Consider the following 11,284-nt stretch of genomic DNA (forward strand, 5'->3'; position numbering starts at 1 on the left):
CTCCATTTATAGAGAAATTTATATAGAATCCTTAAAAGGAAGAAACTTTTGACGGATTCCAGTGGGGGTGACCGAGGACGTGCTCGTACCCTTCATAGAAGGATATGAAAAAGTACTTATTTATTGGGAACTTTCACTCCTATATATTCAAAACATGCTTCTCTAAGAGCACTATGATCAGCAACTCAAATGGTCTCTATGAAGTCTCTATTGGTCTTATTCTTATAGTGCACCTTATGAACATGTTTGGATCCGTGAAGCAATTACTCGGGTGTTCCCCTAACCTAACCCAGGAACAGGCTGGAGGGAAGCACAGCATGGGGACGCATCTTGTCCCTCTTTGAATTTTAAGGAATGATATTTCTTTCCTTTTTCTTGAAGTCGAAACTAAACAAGGAAAGAGAAATATTTCAAACTTCCCCTTAACATAGGATAAGCATTTAGATGGGTTACATTGACGTAAGGACTTAAATGAACAATTTGCTAAGTGCTCCTGTATTTAATATGCATGTCATGCATTTGAACATCCGAACTTGATGTTTCGCGACTCCATAAATAGGAAAGACTTTTTGCAAAGCAGGTGGTTGAATTCTTGTCTTGTCCTTAAGAGTGAGCTGTAGCTGATGCTCTGAATTATCTGTTTTCTCTTTTAACAGATATGATGCGGAATCTGTCTTTTTCGAAGAAAACGTGAGAAGTTCAAAACGTCAACAATTTATATCGAAAGCTTTGCAGGTGAGGCCTATATAACTTTGTGTTGTACTGTTTCATGGATGAATTACCTCATGAATTCGCATGGGATCTGCTTCCGTCTTATAAGTTTTGCTAGTCATTTGGTAATTTGATCTGTAAATACTGTACGAATCTCTCGCCCAAGATGGACTTACTGTTACCGTTCTGGAGGAATCATGTTTTTATGCTGCATATTTTTAATTTTGCTAAGAACTCATCTGGTTCACTATCTGGAAGACTAGTTTTTTGTTTTTTATTTATTTATTTGTATTTTGTTTGGTTTCATCTTTACCCTCTTGACCTCTTCCCAGTGTACTTTTATTAGAATGTAATTTTTATCTACTCCAGAGGGGTCTTTGTAGATTATATCTTTGCCTACACATTCCTTGCTTTTCGTGCAATTTTTTTTCTAGAGAATGGATAGAATGAACATGGTGCTCGACTTGTTTAGCAGAACAAGACTCTAGAAAGAATTTTCTTGACCAAGATCTACAATTAGCCCAGGAATTGCAAAATTTACGAGATTAGAGTCTCCAATATGTATTACTGAACACAGGAAGTGGGGAAAGAGTCCACATATTTTTAAACATGTTTGACTGCACAATGGAAGAGAAAGGATAAAACAGGGGTGATTTTTTCTTCGTCACCACTGCTTGTCAGTCATGCACTCACTGCAAAACTTCAGGCACAAACACTCACAAACATCTAAGTACGTAGACTGTTTCGTAGGCAGCGTAGGAACAATAAGAACACAACAGTTTACAGGAACAAGTCCCAAACTTTTTATGATCTCTCTGAATACAAAAACGATATGCTCACAATTTTTTCTAAAACATAGAACACAGTCCCTCTGCCTTTAGAATAATTCTGCCAGCATATAAAATCTGCACACAGGCAGTTACACAGTGATTACATTTAGTTATAAGTGGCAGCATGCCAGGAATGTGACTTTTACAGAATCTATCCAAATAAAACTAAGTACAGAACTGATTGTCCTAACATCTAGACAACATTCAAAATTCGAACTTAACAACCCCATGTGTCACGCACATGGGAAGTCTTTGCCTTAGCTGAATTTCCATTTCTTCAACACTTGGAATTTTTTCAGTATCCTTCCAACACTTAAGAATTATTTCAGCTTCTTCCAATGCCGTGCCTCATCGTGCAGTCTTGCCTTGTCATCGTCAAGCCAACATCACCACCTTGCCTTGCCGGTGCCACTATCGCGGGCATTCCCATCAGGTGTCATCAGTCATGCACCTGTCCTTTCCTGCTGTGCCCAAGGCTGCCTTGCCAACACCTCTAGCATCTTGGAATTCGCACACTAAGTCACCACAACCATGTACATCGTTTGCACAGCATGCCACAGCACATGTCAAGACCAATGCACAAACCTTGACGATAATTATCTTTGAGACTGAGGGTCTAACAAACTACCTCCACTAGTTGAACTCGACGTCCTCGTCGAGGTTGTTTTGAGGTAGTCATCGATTTGCGTGTCAAACTACCGCAGATCCTTGCATTTATTCCAAACTGCAGCTTACTTAGCTTTGCCCTTCTATTGAACTAAGAATTGTGTTTTAGTATTCTTTTGACAGTTCCCAACAGCACGGTGATCAAGTATTTCCTCAATCTTTGCTTCAAACTATGTTGGCGCGAAGGAGAAGCCCTCTTTGACCTGTTTCTGTTCGGATCATCAACATCTTAAAAATACGGTTTCAGATAACTTACATGAACCGTGGGATGAATTTCAATCTTTCCAACAACTTAAACTTATAAGAAACTTCACCTACCCTTTCAACTAGTTCAAATGGTTCGTCATACCTTGGAATCAACCCTCTATGTCTCTTCTTGTTCACAATCTGCTTCCAGATTTGGGGAGTGAGCTTAAGGTCTCCGACATTGAACTCAACTGCACGTCTATGCTGATCAACATACTTGTGAAACTGGGCTTTCCTCAAACTGTCTTGTGCCTCAACAAGCATCTCATGCTTATCTTTTGCATACCAGTAAGCAGCTGAACATATACCATGACTTCTGTGTTGCAATATCAAGGGGCGTCATAGGCTGCATGCCTAGAACAAGTTCGAATGGACTCTTCTCCGCTGCCGATGACTTGTGTAGATTATAGCAAAACTGCACTGTATTTAACAAGTCTGCCCAGTTCCACTGACTTTGTTGTCACAAATTGCCTCAAGTATTCTTCCAGCAAGTGGTTGATCCTTTTTGTCTGGCCATCAGTTTGAGGATGGTTAGCCGTTGAAAATTTCAGGTCTGTTCCAATCATGTTGAACAAAGTCATCTAGAACTGACCGGTGAACCACTCATCCCTATCACTTACAATGTCACTTTGCACACCAAAGAATTTCACCATGTGTGTAGAAGAAACTAGTAGCAACTTCCGACAAGCAATCAACTGGAGCAGCAATGAAGTTAGAAAAGTACAAGAACCTGTCTACCACGACCATAATAGATGCATTACCGTCAACTTAGGAAATCCAGAAATGAACCCCATTGAGCCAAATAACCATGGCCTTTTTGGAATAGGAAGAGGCTGCAACAAACCTGCCTCATGTTCAGTCTTGTCCATTTGACAAACATGGAAGTCTTCACATTAGATTCAACATCATCTTCCATTTTCAACCAAAAGTCCATTTGACAGTAAGGCTAGCATTTGTTCTTCACCCGGATGATCCGCCCACAGAGTGTCATGCGCTTCCCAGGCTCAGTGGCTCCTGCATCAACTCTCTCCGCAGTTCACCTCCTTACGGTACCACTATTCCNCCCCCCCCCTTAATAATAAAGAAGATCGTCCTCAATCTAGTACCTTCTAACAGTCCCATCTTGAACTTGACGCACCCATTTTACATAGAGTGAATCATTCACAGCGCACAACCTGATTCTATCCAATAAATCAGTCTCAAGTATAGAAATGGAATACAGAAGCAAATACCTCTTTCCTACTCAATGCATCAGCAATTTGGTTGTGCTTTCCTAGTTTATGCTCCCACATGAAGTCATTCTGCCAAAAACTCTTGCTAGCGCGCCTGCTTTGGACTGAGCTTCTTTTGTGTCTTGAAAAATGTATTGGCCACATTATCAATCCATACTACAAAGCAAGTACCCAACAAATATACCCTCCAAGTCTGCAAACAGTGCACTATTTCCGCCAAATTTTTTTCGTGAGTAGAATCTCTCTGCTCTGCATCATTCAATTTCCGACTTTCAAAGGCTATCGGATGACCTCCTGCACTAACACACACCCCAATAGCTTTGTTGGATGCATTAGTGTGCCCTTCAAATGGTAATTCAAAATAAGGCTACTTAAGTATTGGCTCTAAAGCAATGGCTTCCTTTAAATTCTGAAACGCTGCATCACATCTTTCCGACCAGTCCTACTTAACATCCTTCTTTAACAAGTCAGTTAAGGCCACTGCTTTCTTTGAATATCCAACAATAAATTTCTGATAGTAATTGGCGAGCCCCAAGAATGACCGCAAACCTTGACACCAGTTGGTGCCTGCCACTCAATAACAGCTTGCACCTTCCAAGGTATGACAGACCATTTGAAGTAGTCGAAAGGGTAGGTGAAGTTGCTTATAAGTTGAAGTTGCTGGAAAGATTGAAAATTCATATAATGTTCCATTGTAAGTTATCTGAAACCGGTATTTTGAAGATGTTGATCATCCGGACAGAAACAGGTTAAAGAGGACTCCTCCTTCAGTGCCAATGCAGTTTGAAGCAAAAATTGAAGAAATACTTGATCACCAGGTTGTTGGGAACAGTAGGAAGAATATGAAATATAATTCTTAGTGCAATAGAAGGGAAAAGCTAAGGAAGATGCAGTTTGGGAGAAAAGCAAGGATCTGTGGCAGTTTGACAAGCAAATCGACCACTACCTCAAAACAGCCTCAACGAGTAGGGGTGGTTTGTTAGAAAGTGTAAACAGTTCATTCTCCTGAGTGTCTACTTTTCCCAGCCCTCGCTGACCTATTTACATCCGTCCTCTGACCAGAATGTATGCTTTATCTGCCCGCACTTTATCCATCTATTTCTATGCATAAATGTCTCATTATATAGAAAAATGATACTCCTTACATCTTAATGTAAGTTTCTTCTTCTGTGTGTGCACTGTAGTGAGGTAAGAGTTAAATTTTATTGCGTTCAAGTGATGATATATAAGAGGAATAAATTTTCACCATTATTTTACATGCTCATCATGCAAATCTTTCTGCAGTTGGTCCATCCGGCTTTTATTTCACAGTTGGGGCATCTACGTGTTAAATCACTTCAAACATTTAAGACTCAGGTGGAACAATTATTACGTAGAGGAGAAGCATTTGCGGCATCTGTTCGTACATGCTCTGAGTCTTGTATCACTGCATTTGATAAGGGATGTTCAGGTACTTCTACATGAGGTTTGAATTGTTAGGTCTTAAAAAACTGTTGAAGTCTCCAATTTAGCCAATTTTAACTTTAGAAATGCTTAGGTTTATGATGATTTTATTAGGTTTTTTTAGTTTGTTGAGATATTTTAGGGGTTTTTTTTACACAGATTTTTTGTTGTAAGTTACCTATTTAAAGCCCTCTTGTATTGAGAGATATTTTTAATCTATACTTTTAACCTTTTTGTAGCACCATCTTTCAAAAACTTTTAATTATACAGATTTTTTGTTGTAAGTTGCCTATTTAAAGCCCTCTTATATTGAGAGATATTTTTAATCTATACTTTTAACCGTTTTTGTAGCACCATCTTTCAAAAACCAACATATTTTCGTTTTTGTGTTATTCTTGAATATAAATTGAAATGGAAGTTTTTATCCAAAATATTTTCATTACATGGGAGAAAGGGAAGGTGCAAGGAATGAAATATTGACAATTGAAACCACACCTATTGTGTGGAGAACTACCATGATCCCACTAGACTGTAAGGCAGTAAGCGTTGGTAGTAATTGAAATGGAAGTTCATTCCCACCATTTCGCTCCATTAATTTGAGATTCTCTCTTTACCAATTTCAGATGCTGCCATAAGACATGCTAATTGGGATGCTTCAAAAGTTCGTGACAAACTCCGTCGTGATATTGAGTCCCATGTGTCCTCTGTTCGTAATGATAAGTTATCAGAACTGATGGCCACTTATGAGGTAAGATTCCTAATGTAGAAAATCCACCATTTGTAGTTGGTAAATATTATGTCCCCTGGCATCTTTGTTTTGTTTATCTTAATTCCTTTTATTTATTCATCAGCAAATCAATAACTTTAGAGGAAACATGTCTTAGCCAGATTTTATTTGACAGAAACAAATCACAGCTGCACTTGCTGAACCTGTAGAATCCCTTTTTGAGGTTGGTGGGAGTGAAACATGGGCCTCAATAAGAAAGCTTCTAAAACACGAGACTGATGTGGCAATATCATGCTTCTCCCCAGCTCTTTCCGGCTTTGAATTGGACCAGGATGCATTTGACAGAAAGATGCAAAATCTGAAGGACTACGCTAGAAGTGTTGTGGAGAAGAAAGCAAGAGAAGAAGCTGGAAAAGTTTTGATGCGAATGAAGGATAGGTGGACAATTTCTTTTCTTTTATATTTGATCTTCTGTTGTCTTAACCTTTAAATTACTGACAACTTGGGGCTTTAGGTTTAATACTGTGTTCAGCCATGATAGCGATTCAATCCCAAGGCTTTGGACAGGGAAGGAGGACATTAAATCAATAACATTGGAGGCCCGCTCTGAGGTATTTGCAAGGATATGATGCTTTTACCGTTCATCTTGAACTGTTTGACTGTGTGTTTGCTGTGCCCAGAACTAAAAGTTTCTTATCATTTCTTTGTTCTATCTGGAGCAGTCTCTGAAGCTTTTGTCTATAGTGGCTGCCATACGGTTGGATGAAAAATCAGACAGAATAGAAAGCATACTTTTCTCTAGACTCTTGGAAGGGAAGATTTCAATTTCTTCTCGGAATAGTGATATTGCAGATTCTTGTGACCCCCTAGCCTCAAGCTCGTGGGAAGAGGTCCAATGAATTTACATTAGCAGTTGTATTTGTTTGACGTTCACCAATAAATTGCTCACTACCAGTACAATGTTTATTAGGTTTCACCAGAGAACACATTGCTCACACCAGTGCAGTGTTTATCTTTGTGGAGACAATTCATTGCAGAAACAGAGTATACGGTTAGTCAAGCTATTTCAGCACAGGTAAAAGAAGTATACATTGCTTTTGGCGGTTGTACCCTGACTTTTTTAATGTAAAATTCTTTCCTGGTTTCTTGCTTAGACTGATATATCTGCTCTTGTGTCCCACTGATTCCTTCTTTCAGTACTCTATTAACTCATATGGTCACTCAACTGTGCACTATTTTCTCAGAAAGTCACTCAACTTTGAATTTTAACTCAAAAGTCACTCAATTATGAATTCTTTTCTCAAAAAGTCACTCAACTATGATTTATTTTCTCAGAAAGTCACTCAATTATGAGTGTTTTCCTTACAAAGTCACTCAACTATGAATATTTTACTTACAAAGTCATTTAACCTATTTAATTAATTTTTAATTTAAATTTGCTGATATATATTTTATTTTTTAAATCAGTATTTTTTTTAAAATAAAAAATATTCATTTAAACCATTTAATGAACCGACCCGCTAAAAATATAATATTGACCCATTTTACTTCAGCGTTAATCCTCCTATAGTATTGTCGGATTCTTTCTCCTCTTCTCCTCTGCTTAAGGAATTCTGATGCATGAAATTATTGTTATAATCGGAATAGTTCGGAGAAAAGGAGAATAATTTATTCCTCTTAATGCTTAAGGAATTCTGATGGCTGATGCATGAAATGATTTATTCCCGTATTATTTTTGAATTCCAATTAAAATAAAATAGATCAATACTATATTTTTAGCGGGTCGGATCATTAAATAATTTAAATGGATTTTAAAAAATATTTTAAATAAAAAGAAAAACTATACCAACAATTTTTTATTAAAAAAATAATTAAATATATTAAGTGACTTTGTAAGTAAAACAATCATAGTTGAGTGACTTTGTAAGTAAAATACTCATAATTGAGTGACTTTTGAGTTAAAATTCAAAGTTGAGTAACTTTCTGAGAAAAGAACTCATAGTTAAGTGACTTTTGAGTNNTGGATAATACCTTTTTAAAAAATATTTTAAATAAAAAGAAAAATTATACCAACAATTTTTTATTAAAAAAATAATTAAATATATTAAGTGTAAGTAAAACAATCATAGTTGAGTGGCTTTGTAAGTAAAATACTCATAATTGAGTGACTTTTGAGTTAAAATTCAAAGTTGAGTGACTTTCTGAGAAAAGAACTCATAGTTAAGTGACTTTTGAGTTAAAATTCAAAGTTAAGTGACTTTCTGAGAGAATAATGCATAGTTGAGTAACCATCTGAAATATTTTCTCAGTTCTTATCTCAGAGATACTCTGAGTTATTCTTCAATACTAGGCTTTGGATCGTCTGTCCCATACTTTCAGTGTGATCTAGTGTCCATGCATATTTCAATGACACGCCATGTTGATTGAATCAAATTGATTTTGATTTGACTAGTGCAGCAGTGGTTTCAACTCTCTTAAGCTGTTTTGACCCCTTTTCCCTTTCTTCTAAAATGCTAAAATGTATTATACTCTTTATACTCCCCATTGATAGTTGCTTCCTGCCAAATACAAAGACTAAAAAAGCCAGAGCAGATTCCTAACTTTGCTCTCACTCTTGCTGTTGTCTGCTTTGCTGAAACAAAAGTACCTAATGCTTCAGTGGCGGACCTAGAATTTTCATCGAGGGGGTTCAACATATAAAGAAGGAGATGCACAAAAAGGTCGATAAGCTAAATAATATTAAACAATTTATAATTATATTTAATTATTAATTAATTTTATTAAATAAATAATTAAAATATATTATTTAATCAAAATAATAAGGCCAATCACAAGAAGGGAGACTGCTATGGAAGTAATGAAACTTTGAATTTAAACTTGTCAGAGGCAATGAAGGGTTTGAAAATTGGGAATTATTTTTATTTTTTTTTAGATTTTGTTTAAAGAAAAAACCTAAAAATAGTGTAGTTTTGTTGGTTATTATAAAAGATGGGGCAACAAAAAAGGGTTGAAAATTTATTAAGCATAGAAGTGCTTTAAATAGCCAACTTGAAAACATAATTTGCATAACAAAAATTCAAAAAGACTAAATAATCTCAACAACTAAAACAACCTAATGGAAATTTTAATTTCAAATTCATCCTAAACCTAGGCAACTTATTATGCTAAAAATTACTGGGGTAAGTGAAAACAAATCCCAATACTCCTCCTTTGCTTTAGTTGCTGCGATTTAAAAAATGTTCTTCCTCAATTTCTGCTGGGCAGTTGGTACTCAATTCTTTTGATTGTTTTCGAACTTGCAAAATTTCTTCTCCTTTCTTCGTCTTCTTTGGTTTTGTGCTTAAAAAACACTCTCAATAATCTTGTGTTGTTTGAAATCTCTTTTGAAAGTATTTTTCCCTGGACAATGATGGGATTTTCTGGACCAAAGGCAATTGATGGCTCAAGGGGGGGTCAATATTTAATTTATACTTGTATTTTGCCTCAAAGACAAACCAAATATACCTATATATAGAGGGTAATTTTTTGATGAAGCGGGTTCATATGAACCCTCTTGACACTATGTAGGTCTGCCCTACTAATGCTGACAGTCTGGTACAGAATACCACCCATAAGTTCTCACATGATGTTTTTCAGGTGGAGCATTAATTTCATCAAACAGAGGGACTTCCCTTCCCATTTAACAAAATTTAGCTTTTGCAATACGGTGTGTCTGACAAAACAATGTCAGCAGCAAAGAGGATGAAATGTAAACAGGCTCATATTCTTATTCTTTTCCGGGAGGTTGGAAGCGGGGTATAAAGCAAGTAAAATAGAGGTGTCAATGTGAGTGAGACACTAGATGAGATGCAAATAATGGAACACAACACCCTGAGCCTCGTTTTCCTGCTAAGCAGTCTCCTTTGGATCTTCCATTGGAATCTTTTAATTTTACCCTGTGGATTAATACCATACGTACATTAATCACTCCGAATACCACTAGAAATGAAATGGTAATGTCATTTCTTTTTTGCAATACAAATGAAAAAGAGAATCAATGAATATTCCCACTTTATGGGTTACCTTAAGAGATCCATCAAAGCCATTATTTTATTTTTTTTGGCAAGGAAAAGCCTCATTCAGTGATTGATTGAGGCACTGCGATTGGTTGACTAGTTAATTGAAAAGGCTTGTCCGGTTTTGTCAATGTGCATAAAGTGTTGCATGCTGCTTGATTGAAGTATTTCTTGTGTTTTAGTTGAATATATTGATTTAGGTGGTTCCTACGGATCCTTTTTCCTGTTTGCCCTATGCACTTTCTTGTAATGCATTGTCTAGACTATAGGGATCTTTTTTCCTGTTTGCCCTATTCACTTTCTGCAAGTTCTCCCATTGCTCAACTGCAAATACAGGACTTTTGCACATCCTATATTGTATATTTCATGCATGATTACTTTTTCTGTGCACCTTTAACTATTTTCATGTGATACTTGCCACACTGAATATGTGTCTTTCTTATTGTTCTTATTCTTTTAAGGAGTGTAATACATAACACAGTTTTACTGCTTCTCAATTATCTCTGTGTTCACCTATTGAGGACATAATCTACAATCACTTTCAAGTACTGGGACCGTTTTGATGCATGAAATTCTTTCCGCTTCAGGAAGCATACAGGCAAAGCAATAATTGGTTACCTCCTGCCTGGGCTATAGTCACTATGATTATACTTGGTTTCAACGAATTCATGCTTCTTTTAAGGTACTTATTTCTACTGCACTTTCTTTATTTTTTCCATACTTTATCTTCAACCTAATTCAGTTGCTGTTGTCACAGAAATCCGCTCTACCTCTTCATTCTTTTTGTTGTATATTTATTTGGGAAAGCTCTGTGGATACAGATGGACATTCCTGGGGAGTTCCGGAATGGCACTGTGAGTACAATAATTGTTCCTTATTATCATTTATGGTTTCACCGTTTTCTTGAGCATAAGATGGGTTGTTTGAACCAACTGTTTCCTTATCTGAGCATCTGCTGTCTCTGTTTCCCTCCATGAATAACAAAAGATTTGACACACAAAATATTTTTCAAGATGGAGATGATTGGGGGCACAATCTTATTTTCAACATCATACTTTTTTAGGTTGGATGACCATTGATACGTGTTCTATGACTTGTTTTCAGCTTGTCTCAAGAAAAATTAAAAAATAAAAATGCTAGAGTAAAGTTTTTCCCCTGTGGAATTCAAGATGCAAGTACTGTTTTCTGAACCATGGAAGAATGGATTCGAATTGAGTCTCCAGGGCTTTGTCCTAGTGGAAAGAGCATAGGGCATGATGTGTGGGTTAAGCTCACGACCTCACGTCATGGGTTTACACTGTGTCATGGGCGAAGCCTAATATTTAAGTTGAGGAGGGATAAGAGGCAAACCCATTATCCATCCTGTTTTGAACT

General features: G+C 36.7%; 1 protein-coding gene across 1 annotated transcript in view; it reads left to right on the forward strand.

Moving 5' to 3' along the window:
* LOC125847028 (protein ROOT HAIR DEFECTIVE 3 homolog 2-like) overlaps window positions 1-10,904 on the forward strand; it is a 19,894-nt gene extending 8,990 nt beyond the window's left edge. Inside the window, exons 2-10 of the mRNA XM_049526739.1 lie at window positions 623-735; window positions 4,970-5,135; window positions 5,752-5,876; window positions 6,031-6,293; window positions 6,370-6,466; window positions 6,578-6,745; window positions 6,826-6,930; window positions 10,498-10,592; window positions 10,668-10,904. Coding sequence (XP_049382696.1) covers window positions 623-735; window positions 4,970-5,135; window positions 5,752-5,876; window positions 6,031-6,293; window positions 6,370-6,466; window positions 6,578-6,745; window positions 6,826-6,930; window positions 10,498-10,592; window positions 10,668-10,887 — 1,352 coding nt within the window. The 3' untranslated portion in view covers window positions 10,888-10,904. The remainder of the gene's footprint in view (window positions 1-622; window positions 736-4,969; window positions 5,136-5,751; window positions 5,877-6,030; window positions 6,294-6,369; window positions 6,467-6,577; window positions 6,746-6,825; window positions 6,931-10,497; window positions 10,593-10,667) is intronic.
* Window positions 10,905-11,284: the final 380 nt, after the last annotated feature.

The sequence above is a fragment of the Solanum stenotomum genome, chromosome 12, assembly GCF_019186545.1.
Source record: "Solanum stenotomum isolate F172 chromosome 12, ASM1918654v1, whole genome shotgun sequence".
In the NCBI taxonomy this organism is placed as follows: Eukaryota; Viridiplantae; Streptophyta; class Magnoliopsida; order Solanales; family Solanaceae; genus Solanum; species Solanum stenotomum.